Below are 15,000 nucleotides of genomic sequence, written 5' to 3'. Positions count from 1 at the left end.
GTCATGGATTTTGATCTTATCCTCTGAAGCTAACCTGGTCGCGACCAGGTTAGCTTTGCAGCGTCAGTTGCCATGGTGATTGAAAGTTAACTTGCTTTGTAGTACGGCTAAACCAGGTTTAAACTCAAACTTACTCGGATAAGGCATTAAACTAGTTTCGTAGTACAGGCTACTGGTCTCCACTAACGTTAGTGAAAGTGTTGTTATGAATGATATTAAACAACAACACAACACGGACGAACCATTTTTGTCTTCTTTGTCTGTTTTTGTCTTCAACATGTCAGTTTGTGCCGTCCACCGCCATTATAATGTGTGGACCTCAGGGGTACCCGGAAGTAAATGTAAACATCCCGCTGATTTGGTCTATACAGCTTCAGACAGGAATACTGATCTCTGGTCTCAGGACTTGAACAAAATCCTGTTTAGAAACCGTCTGAATCTGTCAGGTCATGAAGTATGGCTTTTGAATCTTATCAAGTAAGACATTGTTGAGAGGAAAGGAGAGCGAGTCATCTCATGTTGGCCCAGCAGTGGTCAATTTGTGGTCACCACACAGCCCCATCTCCCCATCTCCCCCCCCCCCCCCCCACACCCCACCCCACCCCACCCCCAGGAGGTTCAAGTGTAGAAAACAGTCATGGACAATAAACTAGAAAAAACATGAGGCCATATGGCGGGAGGCAGGCCGGGCAGGAGGAACGGCGCTGCCACGCGGGTGTGGGATGTTTGCAGGTGTCAGGCCGGAGCCACAGTGATGGTTGCCGGACCTGGAACCGTGGCGGGAGCTGTCGTCCGGTGGAGCTGCTGTAGATTTCACCAAGTTGCGGACGTGTAGGTGTTGCAGCCGTGGTGGCTCCCACACAGACTGGGTCTGGCAGCCGGTCAGGGGGTCCGCAGCAGGTCCGCATGTCGCTGGCCGTGCAGAACTCACGTGGAGCTGTGAAAATGTACATGTAGGCCTTCTCGGTCGTGTGGAGATCATCGAGGCATAGTTGCAGCAGGGAGGCGGTCGCCTACTAGGTAGGCAAGATGAAAGGATGAGGCAGCTGCCGTTAGCATCTTGTTGGCTAGCGCGGTAGCCAGTGCTTGCTTGTCGAAAGCTAGCTCCGTGGCGACCATCAGTAGCATCGTGTCCATCATCTCAGCGTGTGCCCATACACCACAACCGGTAGCAACTCACGAGGATGTAGAGGTTGTGATCATTGACTGTATATCTCAGCTGTTGTGATCGGTGTCCAGGAGGGCTAGCATCGAGCAAGCTAGCAGTGGCGTGATGGCGGGAGAGCTAGCAAACTAAGTTAGCCGACACCACGAGCTAAACACGATTAAACACGATTTCAGACGGAAGCCCATCTTTATTGTCACACGGACACTACAACACATGCATGCGGCCACAACACACACTCATGCTGACGGTGGCCGGTGAAATATGTCCTCTGCATTTGACCCATCCAGGCTTGTCCTTTCCTCCAGGGGGCAGGCCAGGAGCAGTGGTCGCTTTTTCTTTCCAGCGCCCGGGGACCATCATTGGACCATCATTGGACCAACTTCAGATGTTGTCGTCACTGGTCGGATGACGATCTTCTGCATGTTTTTAGTGGGGGGTTATGTACGGAGGAACCCCCTAGGGGGTACGGGGAGAACATGCAAACTCCACACAGAAAGGCCCTTTCGACGAGATAGCCCACCTGGGCAGTAGGCACTGAAGATATGGGGGGGTCACAACTCCAGCGCCCACAGCGTCCCAGGCGAGAATCGAACCCAGTACCTTCTAGCTGTGAGGCGACAGCGCTTACCACTGCGCCACCGTACCCCTTGCTATGTAGCTGCATGCATCTTCTTCAGAGGGGAGAAAATGAACAGGCCACCACGCCCAAAACGGGGGCAAACAAAAACTCCCCCCCAATCCTGGCGTTCTCCTATGTCACGTGTTGCACACAAAGATCATATATACGGAAGATGAACACTCCAACTTACTTCCTTGACAGCTAGATCCACATTTTTCTTCTCGACAATTCTCAATGTCTTCCTTGTTTTACTCGGGAGTACAAAAAAATGTAATTGGCGATTTCTTACATTTGTTGTCTGCGCAGCCCACCACACAACAGCTTTTAGCTATGTTTAATTCAAGGAAAATGTCGCTGGTGTATGGAACTGAATGGAGAGCTTTCCCCCGTGATGACCGTGGCCTTTTTCATTCAGTATCTCTATTGTCCGAGTCATGTGACTGTCCAAACCTGCACTTGTGATTTCTGTTCGTTCCCACTAGAGTTTACTAGTTGTCAATTTGTGGTCACCACAACATTAAAAAATTATGTGGTTTATTTTCGATTTGCACTTCCTAGTAACTGCCCCACATATGAAACGGTGGAACCTAGCTGTCACACACACACACACACACACACACACACACACACACACACACACACACACACACACACACACACACACACACACACACACACACACACACACACACACACACACACACACACACACACGTACAACGTTCTCAGATTAATTTAATCAGGCTAATCTGTCAGCCTAAGACACATCATAAAACGGCCACTAATCCGTGGGCGGGCGGCTGTCCTTCTCGGTGCCAGCTGAGCGGTCGTTGAGATAAACCGTTTCTCATCAGGCTAAGAACTCAGACAGAGATCTGAACGCCTGTGGATCATCTCATGGTTTACTTCGAGACAGGGAGGGAGGGGAGGGGAGGGGGACAGCCTGACTGGGACATTTCCACTGGGACAGCCTGACCTTTAACCCCTTATCACACACATCCAAGGTTTGAAGTAACCCTGCTGAGTGTGTCGTTTCATGTGCTGCAAACTGACTGGAAAGTCATTCAAGACCAAGGCCAGCTGTGATATTGGAGCTGCTGCTGGTCTAAACTGTAAATTGAACCACTGAAAAATCAGATTTGAACAAAGTCTTCAGTAAAGATATTTGAACATTATCAATTATTTTCAGATTTCAATGTATGACACATCATTTGAAAGCTTACAATCTGCACTTTCCTCATCTGTAAACACGAGGGATCAGCCGAGCAGCATTTTGGTAAACAAACCACGTCACTGGGTGGCAACAGCAATGGAACCCTATGCTTTGGGAGGCTTGAGTGTCTGACTCTAGCCGGCTGACTCCGTTTACATTTTAAAAACTGCAACAGTTCACACAACTTTAACACTTAACACGACATGCATATATTATACATCAAACGTAACATAGTAACATACTAAACTATTTTATCCCCTTATCAGTAAATCTCCTAAACTCAGGTCATAAGCAGTGCTGAATGTACTTGAATGAATGTACTTGCTGTTATTGCACTAGCTGTGTATTATGTATGTCCAAGACAAGTTTCCCACCAGGGACAAATAAAGTACTCTTGAATCTTGAACCCTGCAGCTGGTTATCCTGACAGTATATTACAGTAGGGTGCTGCCCTCTTGCCTGTAGACAGGGAATAGCATTTACACAAGACCAACAGCTCAGATCTGTTCAGCTCTGTCCAACCAGAGTAGAATCAGATATCCAACAGTTTCTGCTAGCTAGACAGTCACAAACACACGCGCACACACACACACACACACACACACACACACACACACATCACAGCAGGCAGATTTACCAGACTTTGCTGAACGTTTGGTGTCTTACATGACGTTATCAAAACCAGACATGATAGACAATAGACTGTGTCTGTGCGTGTGTGTGTGTGTGTGTGTGCGTGTGTGCGTGTGTGTGTGTGTGTGTGTGTGTGCGCGTGTGGACAGTCTGCTGTCCCAGATGTCGTCATAGTGACCAGTGGTCCATTTATTTGACCCTTGATCCCTCCAGATGGTGACACCCCCTCTCCTCCCATAACCCCCAGTGACCCCTTCTGGGAAACAGTGCCAAGACTGTGTGTGTGTGTGTGTGTGTGTGTGTGTGTGTGTGTGTGTGTGCGTGCGTGCGTGCGCGCGTGCGCGCGCGTGCGTGCGTGCGTGCGTGCGTGCGTGTGTGTGTGTGTGTGTGTGTGTGTTTGGGGTAAGATTTGAAGGACTGACTGATGAGGTTTGAAGGATGTGTCAGTAGAGCTGACATTAATTTAAGCCTTAATCTTTTCTTTTAAATCAAATTAACTAAAGGTTCAATGGAGAAAGCCTGGAAGGTGAGATGGAATATATAGGCTACATACGTTTCACTTCCACACACTATCGTTTTGAATCTAGAGCTCTGCCAATCTATTTTAGAATGAAAACATCTGGAATGCCATAATACTTTGGCAAGGCTACACTGTTTTTGACATTTGGATTAGGGTTGAACCTACAGTACAGTATGTGGCTGTGAATAAATCAGGCAGCAACCACTATGACTGTGTTCTAATTACAGCATAAACACATACTGTATACAACAATGGCTGCTGAATATGTTTGTATGATTAAGCTACTTTTAAAAGCAGGAGTGCAGGGACCTGACCTGCCTCTCGTTAAAGACACATCTGTGAAACCGTTGCAACTTCACACAATATTAAAGGGAAATAACAGTCAATTCAAGAATTGATGTACTGTACCTGTATGTTATTCCTGACTTTCTCACCAAGCCTGAAAACACATCATTCAAACCTATGATTTCAGACTGAGCCACAAGATGCTTGCTTGAGTTGTTATATGTAAAAAAGCTATATTTTGTAGTGCTGCTGTCACTCGGAACCGAAAAATACACCATTATCAGCAGAAAATCCCCAGCATGAAATCACCTCTGCCATCTTTTCCGATTAGTTTTCTATTTCATTCCCTACGGAGCAGCTACAGATGTTACACCATGATGAGGTTCAATGCTCAGGTTTCTGGCTTTTAGAGAGAATTGTTAATTTTCATGAATATTAATTGGACAGAATTACTAAGAATTCTTGAATTGGGAGGTGCTTTAGCTTTTCGAGATCTACATACAGATGCAAAACCATTAACAGCAAATTGGACAGTGAAGAGGCAGCTGAAGAGAAACCTGCTCTCTCTCCTCTACACTAATATATTCATTACTGTCATTAACCTTCTTGCTACACAGTCCCCTTATCTAATTATCCCCCTGTTACCCACACACACACACACACACACACACACACACACACACACACACACACCATTCTCAGCTGCTCTACCCCCACCCACCCACCCCACATGTTGTTTGACAAATGAGTGGTCTCGCCTCATCAAGCACATGACAATGTAAACAGATGGGAGGTGGAGACAGGGACTCGTGCCAGCTCTAAACACACACACATACACACACACACACACACACACACATACACACACACACACACACACACACACACACACACACACACAGAGTGCAAAAACCCTAACATATGTTGCAGTTATTCATACAGCTATGCTCGGAGACACTCGCAGACGCTTGGGGAGTATGGCTGACAGGAGGGTCTTTTAGAGCGCCATCCATGGAGAAGTTATCTGATTTATTGATCTGACTCCTCCTTTGTGCCTTTTTTATTTTGTTTTTGTGGGATGGGGGGGGGGGGGGGGGGTGTAAGACAGACAGACAGACAGTCTAGATAGATAGATACATACATACATACATACATACAGTAGATAGATAGATAGATGGATAGATAGATACAGTAGTTAGATAGATAGATAGATAGATAGATAGATAGATAGATAGATAGATAGATAGATAGATAGATAGATAGATAGATAGATAGATAGATAGATAGCAGATTCTAACGTCTGTCTTCAGTATGTCTTCAGTATGTAGATGACTTCCTGGGAGGAGTCCCTGTTTAAAACTCTTTCTTCCTTTGAAAGTCTTCCATAATTCTCCGTGTCTATAGACAACTGATGCAATTCACTTGCAATGAATTGTGACATTTTGCGTAACATCAACAGTTCAGTCCTCTCGTTTCAGCGCTCTTTGTCCACCAACATGCTAGATAAGAGCTACATTTAGTTCCGAATAACACTCAGTTAAAAATGTACTTATATCATTATTTATTTCATTTTCTCATGATACAAATATGTTAAATAATAACTTACTATGCTCTGTCACATGCGATTGATCACTTTCAACTTTCAACTTATTCACACTGTTCTTCAATTCAACATATTATTGACATACCTCACTTTTAAAATGTATTTACAAACTCTACTTCACTTTGAAACATATTCACATACTCTAATTCACTTTCAAATCTGTGTTGCTTCGCTCATGATTGCACCCTTGCACAGAATTATATCTTTGCTTTGGCAGTCTCTGTTTAGGCACAACACATACGTGAAATACATGGAAGAGAATGATGCAAATATGTGGAATAGTATAATGAAAAATGAACATGACTCAGAAATCCATAAAATGAGGAACAAACAAAGACATCAAGCTATGGCTCACATGCACTCCTCATAACATCACCTTACTGTAATATACGTACCTGCACACAAAAACTCAGCTTTGCTTGAGATTCTTTGGAAAGTATTTTTTTCTCTTTTGAACTGATTCTCCACTGCATATCAGTGTTTGGCGCCTACACATGATCTGCGGTAAAAGAGCTCTGCGCCCGCTGTCCCGTTGTTTTCCTATGGGGGGCAGAGCGGGACTTCTCGACTAGGCGGCAGCGCTACTTTTGCTCTGCGCTCAAAGTTCAAGACATCTCAACGCTGACCTTTCATGAGCGCGCAACCAATCAGAGGAGAAGAAGACAGCCACTGTATGTGACGTATGCCTGCGCTGCAGCTGCTCGCCTCTTGTCCTGCAGAGTTGCACTCCGCCCACTAGATCGCTCTACCTCGCGCTGAGAAAAGTGCCCCGATTTTCTACTTCACTGAAGCGGGCACATTTTTAAAGCTAGAGTGAAGATGATGATATCATATGAAACTATAAGATCAAGGCATCCATTGGTACCAACCATGTCATGCTAGTTTGTGGGGAAGGGGGCTAAAATAACTCTCCAGTTAGGCTAAATCTTTGCGAGGGAAAAACAGTTACCATGGTCAAAATACATGAAACCGGAATTGCCCCCCCCTTTTTTTAATAACCTTGTATATTTTAATGATGTATGCCCCCCCCCCTCCTTTTTTTTAAATAACATTGGATATTAATGATATATTGACGCCGAACTGGAAATGTTCCCGATTTTCATTTCAGAAATCTGGTCACCTTATATCAGTGGATATGTTTATCCAGTATGTCACTGGTGTGCTGACATATTTATCCAAGTATATATTGTTTTTGTTGTTGACAATGCTGATGCCGATTGTTCTCATTGTTGCCGTACTTCTACAGAGTTCATCTCTTCTCAAACATCTACTAGTTTGCAGGTACAGAGGTCATGTTTCTTCATGTGTTTTTCCTTATCCCACTTGTAGTCCACTCCAGCGAGTCTGATCAAGTGCAACAAGTGACGTTTGGTTTACTCTTGGTGGCCGAGAGGTTGGTCACCGAGCGATAGCTGTCATCAAATTGGACATTCTTTGTAACTTGTCTGTTGGGCGGGAAGGGGGGGGGGGGCGGTCAGGTTGAAAGAGAGAAGGATGGAGGAGAAAAGGAGAGGAAAACAGATTTTAGAGTGTGTTAGTTTATCTTTGTTTGACAGACAGCTGTCACTCAGACAGGTCGTGCTCACTGTTGAGCCTTGTTAAAGCTGATAGGGATCAGCTGGGCACACGCTGTAAGGTTTGAGCGTTTGAGCGCATGTGTTTTCTGTCACCTCTTATTTTCTGCCCTTCTGTTTGGAAAGCTTTAGATCTAGCAGCTACTCCCTGTTTTCTATTGATTTGGGATTCCTGTTAGTCTATTTATGGACTAATAGCCTATACTGTAGGAGTCCACTTTCAGTTGGACACACCAGTGGGTGTTTTTATCAGACCCATTTGAACCTGACCCCCCCCCCCCCCTCCCTTTGGAGCAACTCCTTGGTTTGTTTTTGTGCTACAGTACAGGGATGTAGCAATCTTTTACACACCAGAGGGCAGTAAAGGTTAAGATTATGACTGAGAGCTTGGCTATGTACTGTACAGTATATTCTGTTCACATATCAGGTTTGGGATACAGATTTATTTCTCTTTAAAATAACTAAAACAAATATAAGCTACACCTCCACTTCATGACTGATGGTAATGACTTGTAAAGGATCATTTGCTGCTAGCCCGCAAACACAAGCCACAATTTAGCAAGCTCATAAGATTTGCATTGCTGCTTTCATTTTGCAAATTCAGTTGATTGAATAGTTGCCAACCTTCACAGTATCTCACCTGGCCAGGTGCAGCACGGCCTCCAGAACATTGGAGCCATCTTTAGCACTGGTTTCACAGAACAGAGCGTTGTATGTCTGTTAAGGGAAAAACAGTCATCATCATCATCCAAACTGCCGAGCCAATCCTTGTCTGACTCAGGTGCTATAACCAAACGTGTGTGTGTGTGTGTGTGTGTGTGTGTGTGTGTGTGTGTGTGTGTGTGTGTGTGTGTGTGCGTGTGCATGTGCGTGCGTGCGCGTGTGTGTGTGTGTGTGTGTGTGTGTGTGTGTGTGTGTGTGTATGGAGTCTCACCATAGCAAGCTTTTCTCCATAGCTGGTAGGGACACAGCCTGTTACCTCCTGTCTGAGGTCACTCTTATTAGCCACCAGCATGATGGGAATATCACCACGGCCCAAATCCTGACAGAACAAAAATAATAATATTGAACTAAGTATTTCAAGGTATCTATTAATTAATTCGTATCTATTAATCAAGGTATTATTATTATCTCCACTGGCATTCACATCATCATATGTGTTTGCAGAGTAAATCAAACGGACGATTATTATGATGATGATTATTTTTACATCAAGCACCACAGTGCACATCACAGTGTGTACATACATGCTGTATACAACATCAGACAACGCATCAAACAATACAGACAGAAATCAGATGTTCACACACATTTCATACAGCCTATAACAGCAGAACACATGAGCACATGCTGAACATCCAACACTTACGTATTTGCTGCATGTAAGAGACAGACACAAGGTTTGACATTCAGACATCAGATTAACAAAGTAACCGCGGTGGCCACTGTTTACATACAACGCCTTGTAGTAACAAACATGTTGTCAACTAGCCACGCAAGCTAGAGCTGCTTTACAGAGTCTACTCTGGTCAGTTCTGCTGAAACCTTGAGCTTTCTAACTAAATAGTTTGTAAATGATTTGAATACAAATATAACAGTTGCTGCTGCATCTGCTTGTCTGGAGGAGTAGTAACATAGCAAGTGTCTGTAGTAGAGCAGTGGTTCTCAAAGTGGGGTCCGGGGACCCCCGGGGGTCCTTGAGGGGGTTCCAAGGTGTCCCCAGCAAAAAGGATAATCATTTCTTTTCACTATAATTCCATCCATAAGTAACACAATGACAGAATGTATTGCCTATTATGGTCCTGGGGACTCAAATGGGAGTCCGTGGTCTAATTTGTGTCAGTTTAGGGGTCATTGTTATAAAACGTTGGAGGACCACTGAGTAGCGAATAGTAGTAAGTTACCTCAATCATGTCCACCCACTCTCGAACGTTGAGGAAGCTCTTCTCACAGGTGACATCGTACAACAGCAGCACGCCGTCCGCCCGGCGGAAATAAGACTTGGCAATGCTGCGGAACCTGGGATGGGTGGAGAACATGGCTCATGATCATCATCACAAGCAGCTTAACCCTGATTCTATTCAGGCAAGTTGGCAAACAACCCATTCTGAAATCTGAATTAGTATTGAATAGTGTCAGCCTGAGGGAGTGGAGGGAGGGTTGGATAAACATGTGTGCTCATGCATTGTTGTACATATCTACTATAGAAAAGGCAAAACACATATTCCCACTCTCTCCTAACTCTTGAGTTCCCCCAAACACACACCTCTCCTGTCCTGCAGTGTCCCATAGTTGTAGTACAGTGGCCTCTCCATCCACAATTAAAGTCTTCATCTGGAAATCCACACCTGCAGACGAAAGAGAAACATCACAGAGAAACATCACACTACAGAGACGACCTTCAACTTGAAACAAACACCAAAAGAGAGTTGACAGTTGACAGTTTATTTCAATTTCAAGCTAGTTATAAGTTATAACTTAAACCAATATGAAAAGGCGTGGGACAATTTCCGTTCCTGTGTGTATAATTAAATATAATTTTCATTGTATTGCAATTTTGCCTTTCCATGAAAATAAGTGGTTATACAGTTAGCCCTGAAAAATGCAGACACTCAGATTAACAGCACTTTTACCTCTGATTTCATGCTACCATGTGCAGGATTTACTCATCAGTTAGTCAAGTGAAAATGGTCAATCTTATTAACAATGTTTATCAATTAGTTGACAGATTTATGCATAATCTTTTTGGTCTAAATTTGATAGTTGACACTAGAGAGCAAGTGGGGGATGACATGCAATAACGGTTACCTAAAAATCCCCACCAGTGCTAACCAGAGTTAACTAATCAATGAGCAGAGAGAGTTAGCAGGTTAACCCACCCAGAGTAGCGCTGCAGTTTAATTTGAACTCGTTCTTGCAGAGGCGAAGCAGGAAACTGGACTTCCCCACAGCAGCGTCTCCGGCCAGAACGATCCTGTAGGCCTTCTCTGACGCCACACTGTCCACACTGTTCTTGTCCCTCCTCTGGAGGGGAAGAGACAAACGAGTTTACAATTTACATCTTCTGGTGCCTTAATAAATGTTAACGCATAGTACTAAATAATATATTTCAACAGTGACTGAGCTGTCTTCCTCAGCCTCGTCCTTCTCTCTGGTCTGGTATGTCTGTTACCTGAGCAGAGATAGCGGTGAGGGGTTTTCGTTTGATTTGAGCTGTGGAGTCTGGAGCTATGTGAAGGGACTCAGCGGGCTTCCAGTCCAAAATGGACCCGCTCTCCGAACCAAACGCCGACTCACCGTCCAGCGTCTCTGCCGGCTGTGGTACAGACACACAGTAGAGAACATTCAAGTGAAACAGAATTCATGTGTTATTACTGAGACCGCAAGACATTACGAAAGACATTTCAGGCTGTAGCTGTGAACATACCTCTGCCAAAGTAGAAACTAGTGTCCCCGTTGCATGAAACATCTTATCCTTATGTGTCTCACTTTTGTTTTATTTTTTAACATTTGATTTACGTAAAGATAATGATTTGTTTAGGAGCGGTGCACAAAGCTTCTACTTATACTGTACTTAAAGGACTACTCTGACTTTTGGGGGGATTTGTCTCCGGTAGATTGTTCAGTTTGGGACACATGCTGATAGTTTAGCACAGGGGTTCCCAACCTTTTTTGTGCCAACGACCGGTAGATACATGATAAAAAAGTTGCGGACCGGTTGTCAATTTTAATGGTTTTAGTTACATATATATTTACTCACCAGGTGGCGACAAAGGGTAAATAACAGCCTTTTGTGTTGTACTGTATGTAGCCTATACAGTATTTGGCCTCTATCTTCCCAAAAGCGCTAATTTTGTGTTTGCGCTCGTTTAACGCTGTGCGCAATGCAAATTGGGGGCCGACACAAGCGCATACCTGTGATAATTGTACTGGGCATTGGCTGCACCATGCCAAAGCAGGCGTTTCAGCGCTAAAATGTGGGACAGATGGCGTTACCCTATCGTCAGCAAGAGCTTTGAAAAGGACCTCTTACGTGCAAATACCTCTCTGCGCTGGGCGCTCTGCATGGAGATTACAGCTGCGCTCCCAGCGCAGAGAGGTATTTGTGGAGTGGAAAGTGGAATTCCTTTTGGATATGTCATTAAGCACAGCCTTGCCACGCCAAGACATCAAATTATGCTGCTAAAATTGGGTATTAGCAGATAATTCAGTGAGGCAATCAACTATAACTCACTGAGAAACTTTTATCACATCGCAAAGAGGGAAATTAATTGAGAAAACTTATAATGGACATAGGCTATTTACCTTCATAACCCGAATGGTCATTGGCACCACAGACAATCTGTCAATAAGCTCCCTCTGTCCTCGCACGAGTGAGTACACTCCATTATGCATGGAGAGAATTACAGCATATTGCATGCCTCGGCGAGGCAACCTTGCGCAAACAACCATTGCGAGACGGGAATCTGATTGGTTTTGATTGATGTAATGCCAGCCTTGCCTGGCCATGCCTGTGAATAATTCTGGTAGTTAAGACCGCCCAAATCCTGTTTGCGCAGGCATTTTGGGCGCAGATGATTGCCCGCCGAGAATTGCATCCCCAACATATTTCGGGGCTGTTTTAACTTAGAAATCAGGGAGGTCACGTCTACCAGACAATTATTTCACTTTGAAACAGTTACATTTCTGTATAAATCATTACAAGTAGCTCCCGTAAGGTGGGGATGTTTTTTTTTGCTGCTCGGCGGGGGAGCAAAACTCGGCAGAACACCTGGCAGACGGCGCAAGGCAGAATGCTATCGTCCGTGCCTTAAGGCACGCGCAAACAGTGCGCAAAGCGCTGTTTAGGGATAGCGCCTGTCGGAAGATCGAGGCCTTTATGTTTTTGTTTGAACTACAAACATAAATAAATGTCAACTTGAAACTATGTTTCAACTACCACACACAGCCTATAATATTATAGCCTATGTTTATTATTATTATTTTTTTTGTGGACCGGCTCGCGGCCCGGTATCAAATGCGTTGCGGCCCCGTACCGGTCCGCGGCCCGGTGGTTGGGGACCACTGGTTTAGCACACAGTAAAGCAATTGTGCTACTTCTTGGTTCTTTGGTTACTAGCTAAGCAAGCAAGCAGCTAGGCAAATTATCATATTATACTACAAACCCATGTTTTCTCTCTGCTATTGGTACACATCACATTTGTAAAAGTATTTTGTATTTAAATATGCAAATTATATTTGTATTTATTACAGAGGGTTCCAGGGGGTCCACAGCAAATGTATGAATTTTTTATCTTCACCGTTATTTCATTTACAATAAGTTAAGGCACTTGGAGAATGTACAGTAGAAGAATGACTGTTTGATCATAGTTTCACTGTTATCTCTCTACCTACAATACAGAGTCATAGAGTTCTGGACAAAATCATATCTAACAATAAAAAAAAATCTCGGATTTGGGTTTGAGAGACAAAATCTTATCAAATGGGGGTCCATGGCTCTTATGCAGGGGTTTTCAAAGACTGAAGCTGCGTTCCGATCGGCTAGTAGCTCCAAGCATGTGGACTGCACAGGGTATTCAGCCATGTTAAGTAAAATGGCTGAATACTCTGTGCAGTCCACTTCGCTTGGAGCTATTAGCCGATCGGAACGCAGCATCAGACTGTGGGCTTTCCCTCAGACAAAGCTTGGACAAAGCCCCCATTTTTTCAACTTCCCTTCACTGAGCCTCCCCTGAAACTGTTTGGAGCCCCCTCTGGAGCCTCCCCTGAAACTGTTTGGAGCCCCCCTGGGAAGGCCCACCTCCCACTTTGAAAAACCCTGTCTAATGTGCACTAAATTAGGTCCTTGATATGAAAAAGGTTGAGAATCACTGCATTATTAGAGTGTGTGCTTGTCTGCTTGAAGTGTCTTACCTCAGAGTCAGAGTTTTCTTCCTTCATGCTATCATTCATCATGTTCTTAATCTCCACTTTCTCTTTCCTATTTTCCTCTGCTTCTGCCTCTTCTTCTTCTTCTTCTTCTTCTTCGTCTTCATCTTCTTCTTCCAGACCCTTGTTCTCGGGCTCAGAGTCGTAGCCTCCGTGTGAGCTTCTGAGCGTGGACAGGCCGCTGTCCATGTAGGTCTCAGGCAGGCTGTCCTCCTCGCACTCACTGCTGTCCCTCCGCCTCAGGCCCGGGTCACACATGGCCAAGGCCAGGGTGTCACGGCTGGGTCTGCGAGCAAACAGCTGCTCCTCGTCCAGACGCTGGTAGAACCTGCTGGGAGAACGAGGAGAGGCGATAAACTAACATGCAAAAGCAGGAAAAGCGGGAAAACGGTCATGAGGCAGCCAAGTCAGGAGTAGGGTTGGGTACCGAAACCCGGTACCACTATGGTACCGGTACCTTTACGACTGGTACTAGGCGTACTGAATTGCCACACAGATTTAGGTGCCTCATTCAGGTGCCATGCCCGAGCTTCTGAGTGAAATATCGCCCTCCCGTGCTCCGAAACCAGCGCTGCACGCACATTCACTAATATCACTCTTTAAAATAAAATAATCCACTTTAAAATTTAAAAAGTATCAGTTCAGGCACCATTTAGGCACCGGTACCATTTAAAAAGTATCGTTTTATCACCGGTATCGGAAAAATACGAAACAATACCCATCCTTTAGTCAGGAGTAAAAAATAACATCCTGGACATATTATTTACTAACTTCACCAAGAATGTTGGATGTTTTTGACAAACATTATTGTCTTTGCGAAGACAATATGTCGGTTAAGGGGGTGAGTTCAACAAATATTATTCTACAATGAAAAACTGAATTCTTTTTTTCAAAGGTGCCAATTGGCTCAATTGTTTTTCTGAGCGAGAACAAGCCATTGGCTAGAGCAACACCAGAGTCTGAACCACTGGACAAAATGTGAAGAGTGGGCGGGACACGGTTCAGGAGTCTGAGACGCCTCCCATTCACAAAGACAAAACTTGCTCCTAATAACACAACACATTGTCCCAAAACAAAACAGGCTGCGGTGACCCGTGGCCCAGTTTAGTGCATCAACTTGGACAGCACCTTATATAAATACCTCAAAGAACATTCAACATTTACCTTACAACTGTGAATACACAATCATGTGTTCAGGGACAAATCTGTCTGGTAATGTGTGTTACTATGTACTTATGCAAAATCCCATTTACAGTGGTGGTGCTAACCGCCCAAACCTGATAAGCCTGGTTTAGATATTTAATCATCATAAATAAAAAATTTCTTCACGAGGATATAATTAGTATTTAGTACTTAATGTACAACCTCATACAATTTCCTGAGCTGTCAATTGCCAACACTTGACTGTGATAATAGTATTTTTTCTCTGCTCTGTGATCACTTTTTCAACATGCAAT

General features: G+C 44.3%; 1 protein-coding gene across 1 annotated transcript in view; it reads right to left on the bottom strand.

Moving 5' to 3' along the window:
• Positions 1 to 7,209: 7,209 nt before the first annotated feature.
• rasef (RAS and EF-hand domain containing) overlaps positions 7,210 to 15,000 on the bottom strand; it is a 21,198-nt gene continuing 13,407 nt past the window's right edge. The window contains exons 10-17 of the mRNA XM_083645275.1: positions 13,529 to 13,874; positions 10,788 to 10,931; positions 10,495 to 10,639; positions 9,882 to 9,963; positions 9,520 to 9,634; positions 8,550 to 8,657; positions 8,256 to 8,332; positions 7,210 to 7,486 (exon numbers count right to left, since the gene is read on the bottom strand). Coding sequence (XP_083501401.1) covers positions 7,390 to 7,486; positions 8,256 to 8,332; positions 8,550 to 8,657; positions 9,520 to 9,634; positions 9,882 to 9,963; positions 10,495 to 10,639; positions 10,788 to 10,931; positions 13,529 to 13,874 — 1,114 coding nt within the window. The 3' untranslated portion in view covers positions 7,210 to 7,389. The remainder of the gene's footprint in view (positions 7,487 to 8,255; positions 8,333 to 8,549; positions 8,658 to 9,519; positions 9,635 to 9,881; positions 9,964 to 10,494; positions 10,640 to 10,787; positions 10,932 to 13,528; positions 13,875 to 15,000) is intronic.

Source organism: Poromitra crassiceps, assembly GCF_964638095.1.
Source record: "Poromitra crassiceps genome assembly, chromosome: 10".
Lineage (NCBI taxonomy): Eukaryota > Metazoa > Chordata > Actinopteri > Beryciformes > Melamphaidae > Poromitra > Poromitra crassiceps.
Note: the sequence above shows the minus strand (reverse complement) of the source record. Positions and strands in the feature narration are given on the sequence as shown.